This window comes from Crinia signifera, unplaced genomic scaffold (genome assembly GCF_055691185.1).
Source record: "Crinia signifera unplaced genomic scaffold, ASM5569118v1 HAP2_SCAFFOLD_722, whole genome shotgun sequence".
Lineage (NCBI taxonomy): Eukaryota > Metazoa > Chordata > Amphibia > Anura > Myobatrachidae > Crinia > Crinia signifera.
Window position 1 is genome coordinate 18005 of NW_028142624.1, and position 27426 is coordinate 45430.

General features: G+C 52.7%; 1 protein-coding gene across 1 annotated transcript in view; it reads right to left on the bottom strand.

Annotated features, from left to right (window-relative positions):
- The window catches only part of LOC146056014 (tyrosine-protein kinase STYK1-like), a 42196-nt gene extending 17014 nt beyond the window's left edge, over positions 1-25182 (bottom strand). The window contains exons 1-6 of the mRNA XM_083168345.1: positions 24954-25182; positions 22650-22729; positions 21939-22079; positions 19880-20098; positions 18839-19020; positions 17812-17895 (exon numbers count right to left, since the gene is read on the bottom strand). Coding sequence (XP_083024471.1) covers positions 17812-17895; positions 18839-19020; positions 19880-20098; positions 21939-22079; positions 22650-22677 — 654 coding nt within the window. The 5' untranslated portion in view covers positions 22678-22729; positions 24954-25182. The remainder of the gene's footprint in view (positions 1-17811; positions 17896-18838; positions 19021-19879; positions 20099-21938; positions 22080-22649; positions 22730-24953) is intronic.
- Between the last annotated feature and the right edge of the window lie 2244 nt (positions 25183-27426).

A 27426-nucleotide genomic window follows, 5' to 3' on the forward strand; every position in this document is an offset into this window, starting at 1 on the left:
CCCTCCCATGTTGTGTACAGCCATGCGCCCCTCCCATGTTGTGTACAGCCACGCACCCCTCCCATGTTGTGTACAGCCACGCACCCCTCCCATGTTGCGTACAGCCATGCGCCCCTCCCCCGTTGTGTACAGCCACGCACCCCTCCCATGTTGTGTATAGCCATGCGCCCCTCCCATGTTGTGTATAGCCATGCGCCCCTCCCATGTTGTGTACAGCCATGCGCCCCTCCCATGTTGTGTACAGCCACGCACCCCTCCCATGTTGCGTACAGCCATGCGCCCCTCCCCCGTTGTGTACAGCCACGTGCCCCTCCCATGTTGTGTACAGCCATGCGCCCCTCCCCCATTGTGTACAGCCACGCACCCCTCCCATGTTGCGTACAGCCATGCATCTGAATGCGCAGTTACTGAAACACCCCCCCCCCCCGTACTGCCCCAGTATACTCAGCACCTCATATTCCAGTACATGGCCAACAATGGTTGCTGGCCGATGGAGAATGGTTTTACTACCGATTGCGCATACCTCCCAACTTTTAAAGTTGGGAGGTCGGGACGTTCGCGCGGCAAAGCCGCGCACGCTCCCGAAAAGGGGCGTGGCCTCGAGAAAAGGGGCGTGGCCTCACGGGGTGGCGCGCACTCCGGCCACGCCCCGTTTTCGCCGCTCGTCGGCGCTGAATAGATGCTGTGCGCATAGCGTCTATTCTCGGCAAGCTGGGGGGCTCCCAACTGTCCCCCCCACCGCGGGACAATGGCGGCCCCGGGCGGGACGCGGGAACGTTCCCGCAAAAATCGTGACAGTTGGGAGGTATGGATTGCGTATGACCAGATGACCGCCATCTACGGTAAGTGCGGATCATCAGCTGGACAGTGTCTAGGTCGACAGTCAAAAAGTCGTGCATTAGGTCAACATGGTCAAAATGTTGACACAATTAAAAGGTCAACATTCGTTTAAGGTTTATGTCGGCATAGGTCAACTGTGTACCATGCACAGGCACAGTATATAGAGGAACAGTATATAGCAGCGCTGTCTGCAGGTCACACAGGTACAGTATATAGCAGCGCGGGTCACACAGGTACAGTATATAGCAGCGCGGGTCACACAGGTACAGTATATAGCAGCGCTGTCTGCGGGTCACAGGTACAGTATATAGCAGCGCTGTCTGCTGGTCACACAGGCACAGTATATAGCAGCGCTGTCTGCGGGTCACAGGTACAGTATATAGCAGCGCGGGTCACACAGGTACAGTATATAGCAGCGCTGTCTGCGGGTCACACAGGTACAGTATATAGCAGCGCTGTCTGCGGGTCACACAGGCACAGTATATAGCAGCGCTGTCTGCGGGTCACACAGGTACAGTATGTAGCAGCGCTGTCTGCGGGTCACAGGTACAGTATATAGCAGCGCTGTCTGCAGGTCACACAGGTACAGTATATAGCAGCGCTGTCTGCGGGTCACACAGGTACAGTATATAGTAGCGCTGTCTGCGGGTCACACAGGTACAGTATATAGCAGCACTGTCTGCGGGTCACACAGGTACAGTATATAGCAGCGCGGGTCACACAGGTACAGTATATAGCAGCGCGGGTCACACAGGTACAGTATATAGCAGCGCTGTCTGCGGGTCACAGGTACAGTATATAGCAGCGCTGTCTGCTGGTCACACAGGTACAGTATATAGCAGCGCTGTCTGCAGGTCACACAGGTACAGTATATAGCAGCGCTGTCTGCGGGTCACACAGGTACAGTATATAGCAGCGCTGTCTGCGGGTCACAGGTACAGTATATAGCAGCACTGTCTGCTGGTCACACAGGTACAGTATATAGCAGCGCTGTCTGCAGGTCACACAGGTACAGTATATAGCAGCACTGTCTGCGGGTCACACAGGCACAGTATATAGCAGCGCTGTCTGCGGGTCACACAGGTACAGTATATAGCAGCGCTGTCTGCGGGTCACACAGGTACAGTATATAGCAGCGCTGTCTGCAGGTCACACAGGCACAGTATATAGCAGCGCTGTCTGCGGGTCACAGGTACAGTATATAGCAGCGCGGGTCACACAGGTACAGTATATAGCAGCGCTGTCTGCGGGTCACACAGGTACAGTATATAGCAGCGCTGTCTGCGGGTCACACAGGCACAGTATATAGCAGCGCTGTCTGCAGGTCACACAGGTACAGTATATAGCAGCGCTGTCTGCGGGTCACACAGGTACAGTATATAGCAGCGCTGTCTGCGGGTCACAGGTACAGTATATAGCAGCGCTGTCTGCAGGTCACACAGGTACAGTATATAGCAGCGCTGTCTGCGGGTCACACAGGTACAGTATATAGCAGCGCTGTCTGCGGGTCACACAGGTACAGTATATAGCAGCGCTGTCTGCGGGTCACACAGGTACAGTATATAGCAGCGCTGTCTGCGGGTCACACAGGTACAGTATATAGCAGCACTGTCTGCGGGTCGCACAGGTACAGTATATAGCAGCGCAGGTCACACAGGCACAGTATATAGCAGCGCTGTCTGCGGGTCACACAGGTACAGTATATAGCAGCGCTGTCTGCAGGTCACACAGGTACAGTATATAGCAGCGCTGTCTGCGGGTCACACAGGTACAGTATATAGCAGCGCTGTCTGCGGGTCACACAGGTACAGTATATAGCAGCGCTGTCTGCGGGTCACACAGGTACACTATATAGCAGCGCTGTCTGCGGGTCACACAGACACAGTATATAGCAGCGCTGTCTGCAGGTCACACAGGTACAGTATATACCAGCGCTGTCTGCGGGTCACACAGGTACAGTATATACCAGCGCTGTCTGCGGGTCACACAGGTACAGTATATACCAGCGCTGTCTGCAGGTCACAGGTACAGTATATAGCAGCGCTGTCTGCAGGTCACACAGGTACAGTATATAGCAGCGCTGTCTGCAGGTCACACAGGTACAGTATATAGCAGCGCTGTCTGCAGGTCACACAGGTACAGTATATAGCAGCGCTGTCTGCAGGTCACACAGGTACAGTATATAGCAGCGCTGTCTGCGGGTCACACAGGTACAGTATATAGCAGCACTGTCTGCAGGTCACACAGGTACAGTATATAGCAGCACTGTCTGCGGGTCACACAGGTACAGTATATAGCAGCGCTGTCTGCAGGTCACACAGGTACAGTATATAGCAGCGCTGTCTGCAGGTCACACAGGCACAGTATATAGCAGCGCTGTCTGCAGGTCACACAGGTACAGTATATAGCAGCGCTGTCTGCGGGTCACACAGGTACAGTATATAGCAGCGCTGTCTGCAGGTCACACAGGTACAGTATATAGCAGCGCTGTCTGCGGGTCACACAGGCACAGTATATAGCAGCGCAGGTCACACAGGTACAGTATATAGCAGCGCTGTCTGCAGGTCACACAGGTACAGTATATAGCAGCGCAGGTCACACAGGCACAGTATATAGCAGCGCTGTCTGCGGGTCACACAGGTACAGTATATAGCAGCACTGTCTGCGGGTCACACAGGTACAGTATATAGCAGCTCTGTCTGCGGGTCACACAGGTACAGTATATAGCAGCGCTGTCTGCGGGTCACACAGGCACAGTATATAGCAGCGCAGGTCACACAGGTACAGTATATAGCAGCGCTGTCTGCAGGTCACACAGGTACAGTATATAGCAGCGCTGTCTGCGGGTCACACAGGTACAGTATATAGCAGCGCTGTCTGCGGGTCACACAGGTACAGTATATAGCAGCGCTGTCTGCGGGTCACACAGGTACAGTATATAGCAGCGCGGGTCACACAGGTACAGTATATAGCAGCGCTGTCTGCAGGTCACACAGGTACACTATATAGCAGCACTGTCTGCGGGTCACACAGGCACAGTATATAGCAGCACTGTCTGCGGGTCACACAGGTACAGTATATAGCAGCGCTGTCTGCAGGTCACACAGGTACAGTATATAGCAGCGCTGTCTGCAGGTCACACAGGTACAGTATATAGCAGCGCGGGTCACACAGGTACAGTATATAGCAGCGCTGTCAGCGGGTCACACAGGTACAGTATATAGCAGCGCTGTCTGCGGGTCACACAGGTACAGTATACAGCAGCGCTGTCTGCAGGTCACACAGGTACAGTATATAGCAGCGCGGTCTGCAGGTCACACAGGTACAGTATATAGCAGCACTGTCTGCGGGTCACACAGGCACAGTATATAGCAGCGCTGTCTGCGGGTCACACAGGTACAGTATATAGCAGCGCTGTCTGCAGGTCACACAGGTACAGTATATAGCAGCGCTGTCTGCAGGTCACACAGGTACAGTATATAGCAGCGCAGGTCACACAGGTACAGTATATAGCAGCACTGTCTGCAGGTCACACAGGTACAGTATATAGCAGCACTGTCTGCGGGTCACACAGGCACAGTATATAGCAGCACTGTCTGCGGGTCACACAGGTACAGTATATAGCAGCGCTGTCTGCAGGTCACACAGGTACAGTATATAGCAGCGCGGGTCACAGGTACAGTATATAGCAGCGCTGTCTGCAGGTCACACAGGCACAGTATATAGCAGCGCTGTCTGCGGGTCACAGGTACAGTATATAGCAGCGCTGTCTGCGGGTCACACAGGTACAGTATATAGCAGCGCGGGTCACACAGGCACAGTATATAGCAGCGCTGTCTGCGGGTCACACGGGTACAGTATATAGCAGCGCTGTCTGCGGGTCACACAGGTACAGTATATAGCAGCCCTGTCTGCGGGTCACACAGGTACAGTATATAGCAGCACTGTCTGCGGGTCACACAGGTACAGTATATAGCAGCACTGTCTGCAGGTCACACAGGTACAGTATATATCAGCGCTGTCTGCAGGTCACACAGGTACAGTATATAGCAGCGCTGTCTGCGGGTCACACAGGTACAGTATATAGCAGCACTGTCTGCGGGTCACACAGGCACAGTATATAGCAGCACTGTCTGCGGGTCACAGGTACAGTATATAGCAGCGCTGTCTGCGGGTCACACAGGTACAGTATATAGCAGCACTGTCTGCGGGTCACACAGGCACAGTATATAGCAGCACTGTCTGCGGGTCACACAGGTACAGTATATAGCAGCGCTGTCTGCAGGTCACACAGGTACAGTATATAGCAGCGCTGTCTGCGGGTCACACAGGTACAGTATATAGCAGCGCTGTCTGCGGGTCACACAGGCACAGTATATAGCAGCGCTGTCTGCGGGTCACACAGGTACAGTATATAGCAGCACTGTCTGCGGGTCACACAGGTACAGTATATAGCAGCGCTGTCTGCGGGTCACACAGGTACAGTATATAGCAGCGCTGTCTGCGGGTCACACAGGTACAGTATATAGCAGCGCTGTCTGCGGGTCACACAGGTACAGTATATAGCAGCGCTGTCTGCGGGTCACACAGGTACAGTATATAGCAGCGCTGTCTGCGGGTCACACAGGTACAGTATATAGCAGCGCTGTCTGCAGGTCACACAGGTACAGTATATAGCAGCGCTGTCTGCAGGTCACACAGGTACAGTATATAGCAGCGCTGTCTGCAGGTCACACAGGTACAGTATATAGCAGCGCTGTCTGCGGGTCACACAGGTACAGTATATAGCAGCACTGTCTGCAGGTCACACAGGTACAGTATATAGCAGCGCTGTCTGCGGGTCACACAGGTACAGTATATAGCAGCGCTGTCTGCGGGTCACACAGGCACAGTATATAGCAGCGCTGTCTGCGGGTCACACAGGTACAGTATATAGCAGCACTGTCTGCGGGTCACACAGGTACAGTATATAGCAGCGCTGTCTGCGGGTCACACAGGTACAGTATATAGCAGCGCTGTCTGCGGGTCACACAGGTACAGTATATAGCAGCGCTGTCTGCGGGTCACACAGGTACAGTATATAGCAGCGCTGTCTGCGGGTCACACAGGTACAGTATATAGCAGCGCTGTCTGCGGGTCACACAGGCACAGTATATAGCAGCGCTGTCTGCAGGTCATACAGGTACAGTATATAGCAGCGCTGTCTGCGGGTCACACAGGTACAGTATATAGCAGCGCTGTCTGCGGGTCACACAGGAACAGTATATAGCAGCGCTGTCTGCGGGTCACACAGGTACAGTATATAGCAGCGCTGTCTGCGGGTCACACAGGTACAGTATATAGCAGCGCTGTCTGCAGGTCACACAGGCACAGTATATAGCAGCGCTGTCTGCGGGTCACAGGTACAGTATATAGCAGCGCGGGTCACACAGGTACAGTATATAGCAGCGCTGTCTGCGGGTCACACAGGTACAGTATATAGCAGCACTGTCTGCAGGTCACACAGGTACAGTATATAGCAGCGCTGTCTGCGGGTCACACAGGTACAGTATATAGCAGCGCAGGTCACACAGGCACAGTATATAGCAGCGCTGTCTGCAGGTCACACAGGTACAGTATATAGCAGCGCTGTCTGCGGGTCACACAGGTACAGTATATAGCAGCACTGTCTGCGGGTCACACAGGCACAGTATATAGCAGCGCTGTCTGCAGGTCACACAGGCACAGTATATAGCAGCGCTGTCTGCAGGTCACACAGGTACAGTATATAGCAGCGCTGTCTGCAGGTCACACAGGCACAGTATATAGCAGCGCTGTCTGCAGGTCACACAGGTACAGTATATAGCAGCGCTGTCTGCGGGTCACACAGGCACAGTATATAGCAGCGCTGTCTGCAGGTCACACAGGTACAGTATATAGCAGCGCTGTCTGCGGGTCACACAGGTACAGTATATAGCAGCGCTGTCTGCGGGTCACACAGGCACAGTATATAGCAGCACTGTCTGCGGGTCACACAGGTACAGTATATAGCAGCGCTGTCTGCAGGTCACACAGGCACAGTATATAGCAGCGCTGTCTGCAGGTCACACAGGTACAGTATATAGCAGCGCTGTCTGCAGGTCACACAGGCACAGTATATAGCAGCGCTGTCTGCAGGTCACACAGGTACAGTATATAGCAGCGCTGTCTGCGGGTCACACAGGTACAGTATATAGCAGCGCTGTCTGCGGGTCACACAGGTACAGTATATAGCAGCGCTGTCTGCGGGTCACACAGGTACAGTATATAGCAGCGCTGTCTGCGGGTCACACAGGTACAGTATATAGCAGCGCTGTCTGCAGGTCACACAGGCACAGTATATAGCAGCACTGTCTGCAGGTCACACAGGTACAGTATATAGTAGCGCTGTCTGCAGGTCACACAGGTACAGTATATAGCAGCGCTGTCTGCAGGTCACACAGGCACAGTATATAGCAGCGCTGTCTGCAGGTCATACAGGCACAGTATATAGCAGCGCTGTCTGCAGGTCACACAGGTACAGTATATAGCAGCACTGTCTGCGGGTCACACAGGTACACTATATAGCAGCGCTGTCTGCAGGTCACACAGGTACAGTATATAGCAGCGCTGTCTGCGGGTCACACAGGTACAGTATATAGCAGCGCTGTCTGCGGGTCACACAGGAACAGTATATAGCAGCGCTGTCTGCAGGTCATACAGGTACAGTATATAGCAGCACTGTCTGCGGGTCACACAGGTACAGTATATAGCAGCACTGTCTGCGGGTCACACAGGTACAGTATATAGCAGCGCTGTCTGCGGGTCACACAGGTACAGTATATAGCAGCGCTGTCTGGGGGTCACACAGGTACAGTATATAGCAGCGCGGGTCACACAGGTACAGTATATAGCAGCGCTGTCTGCAGGTCACACAGGTACAGTATATAGCAGCGCTGTCTGCAGGTCACACAGGCACAGTATATAGCAGCGCGGGTCACACAGGTACAGTATATAGCAGCGCTGTCTGCAGGTCACACAGGCACAGTATATAGCAGCACTGTCTGCGGGTCGCACAGGTACAGTATATAGCAGCGCTGTCTGCGGGTCACACAGGTACAGTATATAGCAGCCCTGTCTGCGGGTCACACAGGTACAGTATATAGCAGCGCTGTCTGCAGGTCACACAGGCACAGTATATAGCAGCGCTGTCTGCGGGTCACACAGGTACAGTATATAGCAGCGCTGTCTGCGGGTCACACAGGCACAGTATATAGCAGCGCTGTCTGCAGGTCACACAGGTACAGTATATAGCAGCGCTGTCTGCGGGTCACACACGTACAGTATATAGCAGCGCTGTCTGCGGGTCACACAGGTACAGTATATAGGAGCGCTGTCTGCGGGTCACACAGGTACAGTATATAGCAGCGCTGTCTGCGGGTCACACAGGCACAGTATATAGCAGCGCTGTCTGCGGGTCACACAGGTACAGTATATAGCAGCGCTGTCTGCGGGTCACACAGGTACAGTATATAGCAGCGCTGTCTGCAGGTCACACAGGTACAGTATATAGCAGCGCTGTCTGCGGGTCACACAGGTACAGTATATAGCAGCGCTGTCTGCGGGTCACACAGGCACAGTATATAGCAGCGCGGGTCACACAGGTACAGTATATAGCAGCGCTGTCTGCAGGTCACACAGGTACAGTATATAGCACCGCTGTCTGCGGGTCACACAGGTACAGTATATAGCACCGCTGTCTGCGGGTCACACAGGTACAGTATATAGCAGCGCGGGTCACACAGGTACAGTATATAGCAGCGCTGTCTGCAGGTCACACAGGTACAGTATATAGCAGCGCTGTCTGCAGGTCACACAGGCACAGTATATAGCAGCGCGGGTCACACAGGTACAGTATATAGCAGCGCTGTCTGCAGGTCACACAGGCACAGTATATAGCAGCGCTGTCTGCAGGTCACAGGTACAGTATATAGCAGCGCTGTCTGCGGGTCACACAGGTACAGTATATAGCAGCGCTGTCTGCGGGTCACACAGGTACAGTATATAGCAGCGCTGTCTGCAGGTCACACAGGTACAGTATATAGCAGCGCTGTCTGCGGGTCACACAGGTACAGTATATAGCAGCGCGGGTCACAGGTACAGTATATAGCAGCGCTGTCTGCAGGTCACACAGGTACAGTATATAGCAGCGCTGTCTGCGGGTCACACAGGTACAGTATATAGCAGCACTGTCTGCAGGTCACACAGGCACAGTATATAGCAGCGCTGTCTGCGGGTCACACAGGTACAGTATATAGCAGCGCTGTCTGCGGGTCACACAGGTACAGTATATAGCAGCGCTGTCTGCGGGTCACACAGGTACAGTATATTGCAGCACTGTCTGCGGGTCACACAGGTACAGTATATAGCAGCGCTGTCTGCGGGTCACACAGGTACAGTATATAGCAGCGCTGTCTGCAGGTCACACAGGTACAGTATATAGCAGCGCTGTCTGCGGGTCACACAGGTACAGTATATAGCAGTGCTGTCTGCAGGTCACACAGGTACAGTATATAGCAGCGCTGTCTGCGGGTCACACAGGTACAGTATATAGCAGCGCTGTCTGCAGGTCACACAGGTACAGTATATAGCAGCACTGTCTGCGGGTCACACAGGTACAGTATATAGCAGCACTGTCTGCGGGTCACACAGGTACACTATATAGCAGCGCTGTCTGCAGGTCACACAGGTACAGTATATAGCAGCGCTGTCTGCAGGTCACACGTACAGTATATAGCAGCGCTGTCTGCGGGTCACACAGGTACAGTATATAGCAGCGCTGTCTGCGGGTCACACAGGTACAGTATATAGCAGTGCTGTCTGCAGGTCACAGGTACAGTATATAGCAGCACTGTCTGCGGGTCACACAGGCACAGTATATAGCAGCACTGTCTGCGGGTCACAGGTACAGTATATAGCAGCACTGTCTGCAGGTCACACAGGTACAGTATATAGCAGCGCTGTCAGCGGGTCACACAGGTACAGTATATAGCAGCGCTGTCTGCAGGTCACACAGGCACAGTATATAGCAGCACTGTCTGCGGGTCACACAGGTACAGTATACAGCAGCGCTGTCTGCGGGTCACACAGGTACAGTATATAGCAGCGCTGTCTGCAGGTCACAGGTACAGTATATAGCAGCGCTGTCTGCTGGTCACACAGGTACAGTATATAGCAGCGCTGTCTGCAGGTCACACAGGTACAGTATATAGCAGCACTGTCTGCAGGTCACAGGTACAGTATATAGCAGCGCTGTCTGCAGGTCACACAGGCACAGTATATAGCAGCGCGGGTCACACAGGTACAGTATATAGCAGCGCTGTCTGCAGGTCACACAGGCACAGTATATAGCAGCACTGTCTGCGGGTCGCACAGGTACAGTATATAGCAGCGCTGTCTGCGGGTCACACAGGTACAGTATATAGCAGCCCTGTCTGCGGGTCACACAGGTACAGTATATAGCAGCGCTGTCTGCAGGTCACACAGGCACAGTATATAGCAGCGCTGTCTGCGGGTCACACAGGTACAGTATATAGCAGCGCTGTCTGCGGGTCACACAGGCACAGTATATAGCAGCGCTGTCTGCAGGTCACACAGGTCACACAGGTACAGTATATAGCAGCGCTGTCTGCGGGTCACACACGTACAGTATATAGCAGCGCTGTCTGCGGGTCACACAGGTACAGTATATAGGAGCGCTGTCTGCGGGTCACACAGGTACAGTATATAGCAGCGCTGTCTGCGGGTCACACAGGCACAGTATATAGCAGCGCTGTCTGCGGGTCACACAGGTACAGTATATAGCAGCGCTGTCTGCGGGTCACACAGGTACAGTATATAGCAGCGCTGTCTGCAGGTCACACAGGTACAGTATATAGCAGCGCTGTCTGCGGGTCACACAGGTACAGTATATAGCAGCGCGGGTCACACAGGTACAGTATATAGCAGCGCTGTCTGCAGGTCACACAGGTACAGTATATAGCAGCGCTGTCTGCGGGTCACACAGGTACAGTATATAGCAGCGCTGTCTGCGGGTCACACAGGTACAGTATATAGCAGCGCTGTCTGCGGGTCACACAGGTACAGTATATAGCAGCGCGGGTCACACAGGTACAGTATATAGCAGCGCTGTCTGCGGGTCACACAGGTACAGTATATAGCAGCGCTGTCTACAGGTCACACAGGTACAGTATATACCAGCGCTGTCTGCAGGTCACACAGGTACAGTATATAGCAGCGCTGTCTGCAGGTCACACAGGTACAGTATATAGCAGCGCTGTCTGCAGGTCACACAGGTACAGTATATAGCAGCGCTGTCTGCAGGTCACACAGGTACAGTATATAGCAGCGCTGTCTGCGGGTCACACAGGTACAGTATATAGCAGCGCTGTCTGCAGGTCACACAGGTACAGTATATAGCAGCGCAGGTCACACAGGCACAGTATATAGCAGCACTGTCTGCGGGTCACACAGGTACAGTATATAGCAGCGCTGTCTGCGGGTCACACAGGTACAGTATATAGCAGCGCTGTCTGCGGGTCACACAGGTACAGTATATAGCAGCGCGGGTCACACAGGTACAGTATATAGCAGCGCTGTCTGCGGGTCACACAGGTACAGTATATAGCAGCGCTGTCTGCGGGTCACAGGTACAGTATATAGCAGCGCGGGTCACACAGGCACAGTATATAGCAGCGCTGTCTGCGGGTCACACAGGTACAGTATATAGCAGCGCTGTCTGCGGGTCACACAGGTACAGTATATAGCAGCGCTGTCTGCGGGTCACACAGGTACAGTATATAGCAGCGCTGTCTGCGGGTCACACAGGTACAGTATATAGCAGCGCTGTCTGCAGGTCACACAGGCACAGTATATAGCAGCGCTGTCTGCAGGTCACACAGGTACAGTATATAGCAGCGCTGTCTTCGGGTTACAGAGGTACAGTATATAGCAGCGCTGTCTGCGGGTCACACAGGTACAGTATATAGCAGCACTGTCTGCGGGTCACACAGGTACAGTATATAGCAGCGCAGGTCACACAGGTACAGTATATAGCAGCGCTGTCTGCGGGTCACACAGGTACAGTATATAGCAGCGCAGGTCACACAGGTACAGTATATAGCAGCACTGTCTGCGGGTCACACAGGTACAGTATATAGCAGCGCTGTCTGCGGGTCACACAGGTACAGTATATAGCAGCGCTGTCTGCAGGTCACACAGGCACAGTATATAGCAGCGCTGTCTGCGGGTCACACAGGTACAGTATATAACAGCGCTGTCTGCGGGTCACACAGGCACAGTATATAGCAGCGCTGTCTGCGGGTCACACAGACACAGTATATAGCAGCGCTGTCTGCGGGTTACACAGGTACAGTATATAGCAGCGCTGTCTGCAGGTCACACAGGTACAGTATATAGCAGCGCTGTCTGCGGGTCACACAGGTACAGTATATAGCAGCGCTGTCTGCGGGTCACACAGGTACAGTATATAGCAGCGCTGTCTGCGGGTCACACAGGTACAGTATATAGCAGCACTGTCTGCGGGTCACACAGGTACAGTATATAGCAGCGCTGTCTGCAGGTCACACAGGCACAGTATATAGCAGCGCTGTCTGCGGGTCACACAGGTACAGTATATAGCAGCGCTGTCTGCAGGTCACACAGGTACAGTATATAGCAGCGCAGGTCACACAGGTACAGTATATAGCAGCGCTGTCTGCAGGTCACACAGGCACAGTATATAGCAGCGCTGTCTGCAGGTCACACAGGTACAGTATATAGCAGCGCTGTCTGCAGGTCACACAGGTACAGTATATAACAGCGCTGTCTGCGGGTCACACAAGCACAGTATATAGCAGCGCTGTCTGCGGGTCACACAGGTACAGTATATAGCAGCGCTGTCTGCAGGTCACACAGGTACAGTATATATCAGCGCTGTCTGCAGGTCACACAGGTACAGTATATAGCAGCGCTGTCTGCAGGTCACACAGGCACAGTATATAGCAGCGCTGTCTGCAGGTCACACAGGCACAGTATATAGCAGCGCTGTCTGCGGGTCACACAGGTACAGTATATAGCAGCGCTGTCTGCGGGTCACACAGGTACAGTATATAGCAGCACTGTCTGCGGGTCACACAGGCACAGTATATAGCAGCGCTGTCTGCAGGTCACACAGGCACAGTATATAGCAGCGCTGTCTGCGGGTCACACAGGTACAGTATATAGCAGCGCTGTCTGCGGGTCACACAGGCACAGTATATAGCAGCGCTGTCTGCGGGTCACACAGGTACAGTATATAGCAGCGCTGTCTGCGGGTCACACAGGTACAGTATATAGCAGCGCTGTCTGCGGGTCACACAGGTACAGTATATAGCAGCGCTGTCTGCGGGTCACACAGGTACAGTATATAGCAGCACTGTCTGCGGGTCACACAGGTACAGTATATAGCAGGACTGTCTGCGGGTCACACAGGTACAGTATATAGCAGGACTGTCTGCGGGTCACACAGGTACAGTATATAGCAGCACTGTCTGCGGGTCACACAGGTACAGTATATAGCAGCGCTGTCTGCGGGTCACACAGGTACAGTATATAGCAGCGCTGTCTGCGGGTCACACAGGTACAGTATATAGCAGCGCTGTCTGCGGGTCACACAGGTACAGTATATAGCAGCACTGTCTGCGGGTCACACAGGTACAGTATATAGCAGGACTGTCTGCGGGTCACACAGGTACACTATATAGCAGCGCTGTCTGCGGGTCACACAGGTACAGTATATAGCAGCGCTGTCTGCGGGTCACACAGGTACAGTATATAGCAGCGCTGTCTGCGGGTCACACAGGTACAGTATATAGCAGCGCTGTCTGCGGGTCACACAGGTACAGTATATAGCAGCACTGTCTGCGGGTCACACAGGTACAGTATATAGCAGCGCAGGTCACACAGGCACAGTATATAGCAGCGCGGGTCACACAGGTACAGTATATAGCAGCACTGTCTGCGGGTCACACAGGTACAGTATATAGCAGCGCTGTCTGTGGGTCACACAGGTACAGTATATAGCAGCGCAGGTCACACAGGCACAGTATATAGCAGCGCTGTCTGCGGGTCACAGGTACAGTATATAGCAGCGCGGGTCACACGTACAGTATATAGCAGCGCTGTCTGCAGGTCACACAGGTACAGTATATAGCAGCACTGTCTGCGGGTCACACAGGTACAGTATATAGCAGCGCTGTCTGCAGGTCACACGTACAGTATATAGCAGCGCTGTCTACAGGTCACACAGGTACAGTATATAGCAGCGCTGTCCACGGGTCACACAGGTACAGTATATAGCAGCGCTGTCTGCAGGTCACACAGGTACAGTATATAGCAGCGCTGTCTGCGGGTCACACAGGTACAGTATATAGCAGCGCTGTCTGCGGGTCACACAGGTACAGTATATAGCAGCGCTGTCTGCGGGTCACACAGGTACAGTATATAGCAGCGCTATCTGCGGGTCACACAGGTACAGTATATAGCAGCGCTGTCTGCGGGTCACACAGGTACAGTATATAGCAGCGCTGTCTGCAGGTCACACAGGTACAGTATATAGCAGCGCTGTCTGCAGGTCACACAGGTACAGTATATAGCAGCGCTGTCTGCGGGTCACACAGGTACAGTATATAGCAGCGCTGTCTGCGGGTCACACAGGTACAGTATATAGCAGCGCTGTCTGCAGGTCACACAGGTACAGTATATAGAAGCGCTGTCTGCGGGTCACACAGGTACAGTATATAGCAGCACTGTCTGCAGGTCACACAGGTACAGTATATAGCAGCGCTGTCTGCGGGTCACACGTACAGTATATAGCAGCGCTGTCTGCAGGTCACACAGGTACAGTATATAGCAGCGCTGTCTGCGGGTCACACAGGTACAGTATATAGCAGCGCTGTCTGCAGGTCACACAGGTACAGTATATAGCAGCGCTGTCTGCAGGTCACACGTACAGTATATAGCAGCGCTGTCTACAGGTCACACAGGTACAGTATATAGCAGCGCTGTCCACGGGTCACACAGGTACAGTATATAGCAGCGCTGTCTGCAGGTCACACAGGTACAGTATATAGCAGCGCTGTCTGCGGGTCACACAGGTACAGTATATAGCAGCGCTGTCTGCGGGTCACACAGGTACAGTATATAGCAGCGCTGTCTGCGGGTCACACAGGTACAGTATATAGCAGCGCTATCTGCGGGTCACACAGGTACAGTATATAGCAGCGCTGTCTGCGGGTCACACAGGTACAGTATATAGCAGCGCTGTCTGCAGGTCACACAGGTACAGTATATAGCAGCGCTGTCTGCAGGTCACACAGGTACAGTATATAGCAGCGCTGTCTGCGGGTCACACAGGTACAGTATATAGCAGCGCTGTCTGCGGGTCACACAGGTACAGTATATAGCAGCGCTGTCTGCAGGTCACACAGGTACAGTATATAGCAGCGCTGTCTGCAGGTCACACAGGTACAGTATATAGCAGCGCTGTCTGCGGGTCACACAGGTACAGTATATAGCAGCGCTGTCTGCAGGTCACACAGGTACAGTATATAGCAGCGCTGTCTGCAGGTCACACGTACAGTATATAGCAGCGCTGTCTACAGGTCACACAGGTACAGTATATAGCAGCGCTGTCCACGGGTCACACAGGTACAGTATATAGCAGCGCTGTCTGCGGGTCACACAGGTACAGTATATAGCAGCGCTGTCTGCGGGTCACACAGGTACAGTATATAGCAGCGCTGTCTGCGGGTCACACAGGTACAGTATATAGCAGCGCTGTCTGCGGGTCACACAGGTACAGTATATAGCAGCGCTATCTGCGGGTCACACAGGTACAGTATATAGCAGCGCTGTCTGCGGGTCACACAGGTACAGTATATAGCAGCGCTGTCTGCAGGTCACACAGGTACAGTATATAGCAGCGCTGTCTGCAGGTCACACAGGTACAGTATATAGCAGCGCTGTCTGCGGGTCACACAGGTACAGTATATAGCAGCGCTGTCTGCGGGTCACACAGGTACAGTATATAGCAGCGCTGTCTGCAGGTCACACAGGTACAGTATATAGAAGCGCTGTCTGCGGGTCACACAGGTACAGTATATAGCAGCGCGGGTCACACAGGTACAGTATATAGCAGCGCTGTCTGCGGGTCACACAGGTACAGTATATAGCAGCGCTGTCTGCAGGTCACACAGGTACAGTATATAGCAGCGCTGTCTGCGGGTCACACAGGTACAGTATACAGCAGCGCTGTCTGCGGGTCACACAGGTACAGTATACAGCAGCGCTGTCTGCGGGTCACACAGGTACAGTATATAGCAGCACTGTCTGCGGGTCACACAGGTACAGTATATAGCAGCACTGTCTGCGGGTCACACAGGTACAGTATATAGCAGCGCTGTCTGCAGGTCACACAGGTACAGTATATAGCAGCGCTGTCTGCAGGTCACACAGGTACAGTATATAGCAGCACTGTCTTCGGGTTACAGAGGTACAGTATATAGCAGCGCTGTCTGCGGGTCACACAGGTACAGTATATAGCAGCGCTGTCTGCAGGTCACACAGGCACAGTATATAGCAGCGCTGTCTGCAGGTCACACAGGTACAGTATATAGCAGCGCTGTCTGCGGGTCACACAGACACAGTATATAGCAGCACTGTCTGCGGGTCACACAGGTACAGTATATAGCAGCGCTGTCTGCAGGTCACACAGGTACAGTATATAGCAGCGCTGTCTACAGGTCACACAGGTACAGTATATAGCAGCGCTGTCTGCAGGTCACACAGACACAGTATATAGCAGCACTGTCTGCGGGTCACAGGTACAGTATATAGCAGCGCGGGTCACACAGGCACAGTATATAGCAGCACTGTCTGCGGGTCGCACAGGTACAGTATATAGCAGCGCTGTCTGCGGGTCACACAGGTACAGTATATAGCAGCGCTGTCTGCAGGTCACACAGGCACAGTATATAGCAGCGCTGTCTGCGGGTCACACAGGTACAGTATATAGCAGCGCTGTCTGCGGGTCACACAGGCACAGTATATAGCAGCGCTGTCTGCAGGTCACACAGGTCACACAGGTACAGTATATAGCAGCGCTGTCTGCGGGTCACACAGGTACAGTATATAGCAGCGCTGTCTGCGGGTCACACAGGTACAGTATATAGCAGCGCTGTCTGCAGGTCACACAGGTACAGTATATAGCAGCGCTGTCTGCAGGTCACACAGGTACAGTATATAGCAGCGCTGTCTGCAGGTCACACAGGTACAGTATATAGCAGCGCTGTCTGCGGGTCACACAGGTACAGTATATAGCAGCGCTGTCTGCAGGTCACACAGGCACAGTATATAGCAGCGCTGTCTGCGGGTCACACAGGTACAGTATATAGCAGCGCTGTCTGCGGGTCACACAGGTACAGTATATAGCAGCGCTGTCAGCGGGTCACACAGGTACAGTATATAGCAGCACTGTCTGCAGGTCACACAGGTACAGTATATAGCAGCGCTGTCTGCGGGTCACAGGTACAGTATATAGCAGCGCTGTCTGCGGGTCACACAGGTACAGTATATAGCAGCGCTGTCTGCGGGTCACACAGGTACAGTATATAGCAGCGCTGTCTGCGGGTCACACAGGTACACTATATAGCAGCGCTGTCTGCGGGTCACACAGGTACAGTATATAGCAGCGCTGTCTGCGGGTCACACAGGTACAGTATATAGCAGCGCTGTCTGCGGGTCACACAGGTACAGTATATAGCAGCGCGGGTCACACAGGCACAGTATATAGCAGCGCGGGTCACACAGATACATTATATAGCAGCGCGGGCACATAGGCACAGTATATAGCAGCGCTGTCTGCGGGTCACATACCAGGCCGCTGGCCACTTGGGCAGCCATTGAGTAGACATCCTTCTCAGTGATTCTATAGACCGGATCCGGTGTGCCTCGTGCCTCCTGGGGAAGTAAACGCAACATGTGAATGGGGGGGGGGGGAGCTGTGTGGAATTTTATATCCAGTGCCGGGGGATGTATCCGAGAGGAGTGTGAGGTGTATATACATATAGGAGCTGTGTGTAGTTATATATCCAGTGCCCAGGGATGTATCGAGAGGAGTGTGAGGTGTATATACATATAGGTGCTGTGTGTAATTATATATCCAGTGCCGGGGATGTATCCGAGAGGAGTGTGAGGTGTATATACATATAGGAGCTGTGTGTAATTATATATCCAGTGCCGGGGATGTATCCGAGAGGAGCGTGAAGTGTATATACATATAGGTGCTGTGTGTAATTATATATCCAGTGCCGGGGATGTATCCGAGAGGAGTGTGAGGTGTATATACATATAGGTGCTGTGTGTAATTATATATCCAGTGCCGGGGATGTATCCGAGAGGAGTGTGAGGTGTATATACATATAGGTGCTGTGTGTAATTATATATCCAGTGCCGGGGATGTATCCGAGAGGAGTGTGAGGTGTATATACATATAGGTGCTGTGTGTAATTATATATCCAGTGCCGGGGGATGTATCCGAGAGGAGTGTGAGGTGTATATACATATAGGTGCTGTGTGTAATTATATATCCAGTGCCGGGGATGTATCCGAGAGGAGTGTGAGGTGTATATACATATAGGAGCTGTGTGTAATTATATATCCAGTGCCGGGGATGTATTTGAGAGGAGTGTGAGGTGTATATACATATAGGTGCTGTGTGTAATTATATATCCAGTGCCCGGGGATGTATCCGAGAGGAGCGTGAGGTGTATATACATATAGGTGCTGTGTGTAATTATATATCCAGTGCCGGGGATGTATCCGAGAGGAGCGTGAGGTGTATATACATATAGGTGCTGTGTGTAATTATATATCCAGTGCCCGGGGTAACCTGCTCTATTACCTGGTGGAAGACCCGGAGAAATGTCAGCAGGTTCCCCAAGTTCATCGCCTCCAAGATAAGAGAAAGTGGCCTGGTGTGGACCTGGCACCACAGCATCCTCACCAGCTTGTCGTGTACACAGACCTCAACATGGAACTTCATCAGATCAACAAAGTCCTGGACTTCTCCTGGGCTGCATTGGTCTACAAAGGATATAGAGGCTGATGGGACAACAGCCGAGAGGGCTGGCAGGGAGGCTGGTGGGACCACAGCCGAGAGGGCTGGCAGGGAGGCTGGTGGGCCAACACCCGGGAGGGCTGGCAGGGAGGCTGGTGGGACAACACCCAGGAGGGCTGGCAGGGAGGCTGGTGGGACCACAGCCGAGAGGGCTGGCAGGGAGGCTGGTGGGACAACAGCCGAGAGGGCTGGCAGGGAGGCTGGTGGGACCACAGCCGAGAGGGCTGGCAGGGAGGCTGGTGGGCCAACACCCGGGAGGGCTGGCAGGGAGGCTGGTGGGACAACACCCAGAAGGGCTGGCAGGGAGGCTGGTGGGACCACAGCCGAGAGGGCTGGCAGGGAGGCTGGTGGGACAACAGCCGAGAGGGCTGGCAGGGAGGCTGGTGGAACCACAGCCGAGAGGGCTGGCAGGGAGGCTGGTGGAACCACAGCCGAGAGGGCTGGCAGGGAGGCTGGTGGAACCACAGCCGTGAGGGCTGGCAGGGAGGCTGGTGGGCCAACACCCGGGAGGGCTGGCAGGGAGGCTGGTGGGACCACAGCCGAGAGGGCTGGCAGGGAGGCTGGTGGGACAACAGCCGGGAGGGCTGGCAGGGAGGCTGGTGGGACAACACCCGGGAGGGCTGGCAGGGAGGCTGGTGGGACCACAGCCGAGAGGGCTGGCAGGGAGGCTGGTGGGACAACAGCCGGGAGGGCTGGCAGGGAGGCTGGTGGGACCACAGCCGAGAGGGCTGGCAGGGAGTCTGGTGGGACAACAGCCTGGAGGGCTGGCAGGGAGGCTGGTGGGACAACAGCCGGGGTCATGTCACCTTCACATCAGTTACTTACCAGACAGCTCCTTCAGGACCACATCCTGACTGTCCTCCACCTCCCCTGACCGCAGAACCGCCCGGCTGATGGGACCATAGTGTCCACTGCACAGGACAACCCTGTCCTCGATTATCCAATTTCTGGGCAACTGCTTCTTCTCCAGTACAGGGTCCGACACCCCAGGCAAATTCTCATAGACAGCAGCGACATTAATAGTCCAAACTTCATCCAGATAATCTGACCAGGAATAAGGAAATCTCCATTATTATATTAACTCTTAATTCAGCGCTAGGGTGGCCAATCCCAGGATCTGCGGGATCCCAGGATATGGCCCTAACATTGCTGGGATTTTAACCCGGGATTTCGTGATTAGACTGTCCATGTGCAGTCTAATGCCAGGAAGCGGTAGAGGTCAGGCTGTGCAGCACGCCGGCCACACCCCTGCATCTGTCCGCGCCGGTGCCAGCCACCAGGGGTTAGGCACTACTGGGAGTGCAGGGTTTGGTTTAGGCAATACTAGTGGGAGGGTTAGGTAGATGGGGGGGGGGGAGGGTTAGGCACTACTAGGTGGGGAGGGGGTGGGGTTAGGCACTACTGGGGGTGTAGGGTTAGCCATTAGGGGGTTAGGTACTACTAGGAGGAGGGTTAGGCACTACTAGGTGGGGAGGGGGGTTAGGCACTACTGGGGTGTAGGGTTAGCCATTAGGGGGTTAGGTACTACTAGGAGGAGGGTTAGGCACTACTAGGTGGGGAGGGGGGTTAGGCACTACTGGGGGAGTAGGGTTAGCCATTAGGGGGTTAGCAACTACTAGGAGGAGGGTTAGGGTTAGGCACTCGGCAAGGATTAAGCACTATGGCTAGAAACTACTAGGTGGGGTTAGGTTTAGGCCCTACTAGTGGGGGCGGGGTTAGGGTTGGGCACTAATGGGGGTTAGGTTAGGTAGGTTAGGCAGCACTAGGAGGAGGGTTAGGTACTACTAGGTGGGGTTAGGTACTACTAGTGGGGGCGGGGTTAGGGTTGGGCACTAGCAGGAGGGTTAGGTAGTACTTTGGGGATGGTTAGGGTTGGGCACTACTAGTGGGGGCGGAATTAGGGTTGGGCACTAGCGGGAACGTTAGGTAGGTTAGTCAGTACTAGGGGAATGGTAAGGATAAGTCACTACAAGGGGGAGGGTTAGGCACTACTAGGAGGTCGGAGTTAGGGTTGGGCACTACTAGATGGGGTTAGGATTAGGCACTGCTAGGAGGAGGGTTAGGCACTACTAGTTGGAGCGGGGTTTGGGTTGGGCACTAGCGGGAACGTTAGGTAGGTTAGTCAGTACTAGGGGAATGGTAAGGATAAGTCACTACAAGGGGGAGGGTTAGGCACTACTAGGAGGGCGGAGTTAGGGTTGGGCACTACTAGGTGGGGTTAGGATTAGGCACTACTAGATGGAGCGGGGTTTGGGTTGGGCACTAGAGGGAGGATTAGGTAGGTTAGGCAGTACTAGGGGAATGGTAAGGATAAGTCACTACAAGGGGGAGGGTTAGGCACTACTAGGAGGGCGGAGTTAGGGTTGGGCACTACTAGATGGGGTTAGGATTAGGCACTGCTAGGAGGAGGGTTAGGCACTACTAGTTGGAGCGGGGTTTGGGTTGGGCACTAGAGGGAGGATTAGGTAGGTTAGTCAGTACTAGGGGAATGGTAAGGATAAGTCACTACAAGGGGGAGGGTTAGGCACTACTAGGAGGGCGGAGTTAGGGTTGGGCACTACTAGGTGGGGTTAGGATTAGGCACTGCTAGGAGGAGGGTTAGGCACTACTAGTTGGAGCAGGGTTTGGGTTGGGCACTAGAGGGAGGATTAGGTAGGTTAGTCAGTACTAGGGGAATGGTAAGGATAAGTCACTACAAGGGGGAGGGTTAGGCACTACTAGGAGGGCGGAGTTAGGGTTGGGCACTACTAGGTGGGGTTAGGATTAGGCACTACTAGTTGGAGCCGGGTTATGCACTACTAGTGGGGGCGGGGTTAGGGTTGGGCACTAGCAGGAGGGTTAGGTGGGTTATGCAGTACTAGAGGAATGGTTAATGATCACCTACCTTCTGTAATGTCTTCTGACCCCCCTCCTTTCTCTCTCTTCTTGTGGAAGGTCTTCCATAAGATGATGGCCACCACCAGCAAGGTACAGGCTGACAGCAGTGCTGGAATGATGATCACTGAGATCTCTTGGTTGCTGCCATCTGAATCCAGAACACATAGTACACGTGTTACTCACCAAGCTCCCAGCACCCCCACCTGACCTACAGGCATTTACTGCCCCACCTGTTGGCCCAGAACGTTGGTTTCCCAGGACCTGATGAAGTCCTGCAGCCATGTCTGGGGTGACGCCAGGAAAACATCAGCTCACTGGAGGAAGCTGGTGCACAATATACGGCTCAGGTTGGAGCAGGACTAGGACATGGGGGGGGGGGGGGGCAAGGTTCGGATTATAGGGAGTGAGAGCAGCCAATGAGAATGGACAGAAGAGCAGATGAGGATCTCGGGTCATTAGTGACTGACTGCTCTCTTGTTATTTGATGGAAAGTGATAAAGTACCAGCCAATCAGCTCCTAGCTGCCATGTTACAGGCTGTGGGGTCTATGTACTAAGCCTGTGTAGAGAGACCTAGTACCAGCCAATCAGCTCCTTACTGCAAGGGCATTAAAAAATGACATTTGTGGGCTGGTTAGCTGGTGTTTTATCTCTCTCCAAGTCTTAGTACATGACTGTGTGGCGCTGAGATCTCTAGAAGACAACGTTGTAGCACTTACCAATGCCAACGTCCTCTGAGGAATTCATCACTAACAGCTGAAGCAGCGGGTCCTCCTGCCCCTGGGCCAGTTCTCAGTCACTGGAAGAGAGGAGAGCGGATATCAGAGGTCCTGGCACCAGCCACCATGGAGCAATGTACAGAACAGAACACACGTAGCTGTATAGATTTATATTGTGATGGCAAACGCCCATTAGTGTCCTATTATCTCCTGTGTTTTATGGCCGCACCACATAGCGACACACAACTTAACCCCTCGGGCACCAGCGCTGGCAGAAGAACGCTGTATTACTTCTGAGTAACTCATCCAAGGTCGTCCCTGAAGGAAGCTCTGTCCTTACAGGTAACGGAAGATTTACATAGGAGATAACGCTCACAGAGAGGCGCCCAGGCCTGGCCGCACGCTACCCTTGTACTGTAGATAATGCCGAGTGTGTGCTCAATGAGGATATTCCCACACCTCTCCCCCAGTGTCCGTCTATGGGGGTTGTGGACCCCCACAAGGGCAAATAACCCCTGTCAGTCGGGATTCCGATGTCCGGCACGTGTATGCTCACTTCTACCCATTTTGTGTTTGTCTGCCCCTCTCCTTATGAATGTAAGCTCTTACGAGCAGGGCCCTCTCTCCTCATGTGATACCACCATGATTATGGTGTCAGCGTCCTGTCCCCTTATGCAACTATCCTTATTTACCATCGACTTGTCCTAAATTGTTTTGTGCTGTTATGCATTATTTGTTTTTTGCCCATATTGTTAGGTGCTGCAGAACCATTGCGGCACCATATAAATAGATATATATATATATATATATATATATATATATATACATTGTAGGGGCTCTGCACACACTAAATTAACTGATAATAAATAGTGGAGATTTGGTTCATGAATTGATCAATGCATTTAAGCCTGCAGCCCCCGTCAAGGGACCCCACTGTTCTGCAGGTACTAACACTATCGCTGAAAATGGCTACAATACACATAGCTATCACATCAATGTTTGATACCAGGCATGCTATCTGGTCTGAAGCTCACAGCACACTTTGCTTTTATAGGTGAGCAGCTACCAACACACCTGTCACTAATCATCTAGGGAAATGGTTAACATAAGCTATGGAATCTTAGTTAAAAACAGGGTGCATGAGAGAATGTGACCACAATAAGACTAATTAAAAAATTAGTTTTTAATTTTTTAATTAGTCTTATTGTGGTCACATTCTCTCATGCACCCTGTTTTTAACTAAGATTCCATAGCTTATGTTAACCATTTCCCTAGATGATTAGTGACAGGTGTGTTGGTAGCTGCTCACCTATAAAAGCAAAGTGTGCTGTGAGCTTCAGACCAGATAGCATGCCTGGTATCAAACATTGATGTGATAGCTATGTGTATTGTAGCCATTTTCAGCGATAGTGTTAGTACCTGCAGAACAGTGGGGTCCCTTGACGGGGGCTGCAGGCTTAAATGCATTGATCAATTCATGAACCAAATCTCCACTATTTATTATCAGTTAATTTAGTGTGTGCAGAGCCCCTCCAATGTCTGTTTAAACAATGTGGTCACAAGCCATAGGGCACCCCAAAACTAGGAAAGGTGAGTGCCGATGTTAAGTATATATATATATATATATATATATATATATATATATATATATATATATATATATACATATATATACACACACACACACAATTTCAGAGCAGTGGCACTGTATAGTCTTCAAGGTGCCGGTTATTTTAATAACCATCATCAGGATACCGATGACGGTTGTTAAAATCGGACGTGGGTGCCACTGCTCTGAAATTGTATGTGTGATTGCTGGGCTCCCAAGTCAGTGATTATTGGAGGCACCCGTTCGAGCTAAAATATATCGTTTGAGTGCCGGATATAACTACATGATAGAGATATATCCCTCCTGGCATCGAGCATGTAATCTAGTGGTAACAAGCAAAAAAACACTGGCAATACATGAACAGCTGGCATCAAGCATGAAACGGGAAACACACCAGACCAAGACACCCCTGGCAACAAGCATTTAGGTAAAAACAGGCAAAAACATTTTTTTTTTGGGGGGGGGGTTGCAAAATTTCTAGTTACACCACTGCCCCCCTTCTTGGCACCACTCATGAGATCAATAAGCCCCCCCCCCCCCCCCCACTGTATGATGTCAACAATCAGGACTTCTGTGCAGCATAGGATGGAGGAGGATGAGGTCACAACCCCTAACTGGCACTCTGTAGTACTCCGATATAACAGAGATGGCTGAGCCCCCTTTCCCAGTACGTCACAGTAACCCAGAATTCTCACCCCTCAGGTTATTTCAGCGGTCCAGGTTTTAGGTCAAAAGCTGATTTAATTAGTACTTTAGTCAATTTGATTTAACCATCTGTGATCAGTCATGGATATCCTTAAAACCTGGCCTGCGTTTATAAGATCCCAACAGAGTTGTATTTCCCATTCTATATAGCATTGCGCATCGGCAGCACCAGCCTGGGTCACTAGACCTTTTCCCATCAGTCACTAGGTTCATGCTGTCACAGCGCTGTGGAAGGGACGTTATATGGTCACAGCTCTCAGTATCTTTTCTATTATCTTGCTTCTGCCACATGACATAGGTCATAGTACAGGGGACAGTCCATGTGTCACCTGGCAGCAGCTCCTGTATTGTACATAGTGTCACCGTCATACGGTGTGTGTCCCACCGCCATGTTGGACGCACCACCAGGCCCCTCCCACAGATAGCCATACAGCAATCAGGAAATCCTACACAGGCCGCCTCCAGGCCCCTCAGGCCACAGAAGAGGACCGATATTGGATTTCTAGTTTATCTTTTACTAGTAAGCAAATGCTTTGAAAGCTAGATGTAGTTTCACATGCTGCCAACAGATGGCAGTGTTTTGGAGTCACACGGACACTAATATAGATGATTACTCAGACTCATTGAGCCCTTTACAAAGACGGCTACAGCTGGAGCTGGCCAGCTATGCAGACCAGAGAAAGGGAGGAGACTGCGTCACTAGATAATACCACCCAGTGATGGATTCAGGGGGCGGGGGCACATCTCCTCAAGTCTGCTGACAGGGATAGCTCAGAGTGGATCAGTAAGCTGTGGTTATCATTATTATAATTTTATTTATAAGGCGCCACAAGTGTTTCGCAGCGCCGTACAAAGGAACAATACAGGGAGACAAAGCTTGGCATAATAACATTGAATAAATAACAAGAATACAGTACAAATAAAGAGCGCCACAGATCAGTACACATTACAGCTTGGATATAAGTAGTGAGGACCCAATCAACACACTACTAGAGGCTTGAGGCCAATGATGGAGATGAGTATGCAGACGAAGATGGTCACTGAGTGTTGGAGTATAGGAGAGCTGTGAGTGACATGTGAAGAGAAGTGGGCTTTGACAACAGGAGGGAAGAGGGCCCTGCTCGGAGGAGCTTACAATCTAGTAGGAAGGGGAGACAGACAGATTACAAAAGGTGCAAGTAAGTGGGTGGTAGCTATGGTAGGTTTCTATGGGGGATGCGAAGCTGCCCGATGTATCAACATCGGGCAGCCCGGCATCGCACCCTTGGGCTATCGCTATTCTGATATGGCAATAGCCCATTGTAGCCTATGGCTACGTGATCGCGCTGCCGAGCGGCTGTGTGGTCAGAGGGGGTCAACGGAGGTCAGCGCATAACCGCGGAGGTCAGCACATAACCGCGCATGCGCAGACCCCCCGGCTTCCGGGTCAGGGTTTCACAGGGACGGGCTCCTTTCGGAGCCCTGTCCCTGCGCCCTCAAATTGATACATCCCGGCGGTATCACATGATACCGCAATGCGATGCCCGGCGATGTCATCACGTTGGCATCGCTATATAATGATAAATGCGCCACTAACACTGTTGCACAGCGGGTCACCGCACAGAGCCTCTGCAGAAACGCAAGCTGAGCTGCTCTACCAGGATGCCCAGGCTTCTGCAGCAGCAAGCTCGGCCCAAACAACACCATCCAAATGGCCATGATACACATGCGTTCCCCCAAACACTCCGTTACCACCCTCCCAACACTGACGTCCTGTCACTCACTTTGCCGCTAAAATCTCATTGCAACCACACTCACTCTCTGTGCGCACTGTAGCTCAGATGCATGCACAGTGCAAACACATTGATCAATATGTGTACAGTGGGTCAGATTCAAGAAGTCAATGGGCAAAACCATGCTGCATTGCAGGGGGGCAGATGTAACATGTGCTAAGAAAGTAAGAGTTGGTGTGTGTTCAAACTTGAAATCTCGGTACACCAGCCCCGCTGTTGCCTCTGCCCGGTACGCCAGCCCCATGGTTGCCTCTGTCTGGTGTACCAGCTGTTCCAGCCCCCGCGGTTGCCTCTTCCCGGTGTACCAGCCCCCGCGGTTGCCTCTGCCCGGTGTACCAGCCCCCGCGGTTGCTTCTGCCCGGTGTACCAGCCCCCACGGTTGCCTCTGCCCGGTGTACCAGCCCCCGTGGTTGCCTCTGCCCGGTGTACCAGCCCCCGTGGTTGCCTCTGCCCGGTGTACCAGCCCCCGCGGTTGCCTCTGCCCGGTGTACCAGCCCCCGCGGTTGCCTCTGCCCGGTGTACCAGCCCCCGCGATTGCCTCTGCCCGGTGCACCAGCCCCACGGTTGCCTCTGCCCGGTGCACCAGCCCCGCGGTTGCCTCTGCCCGGTGAACCAGCCCCGCGGTTGCCTCTGCCCAGTGTACCAGCCCTGCGGTTAACTCTGGCCGGAATTTGCCTCTGCCCGGTGTACA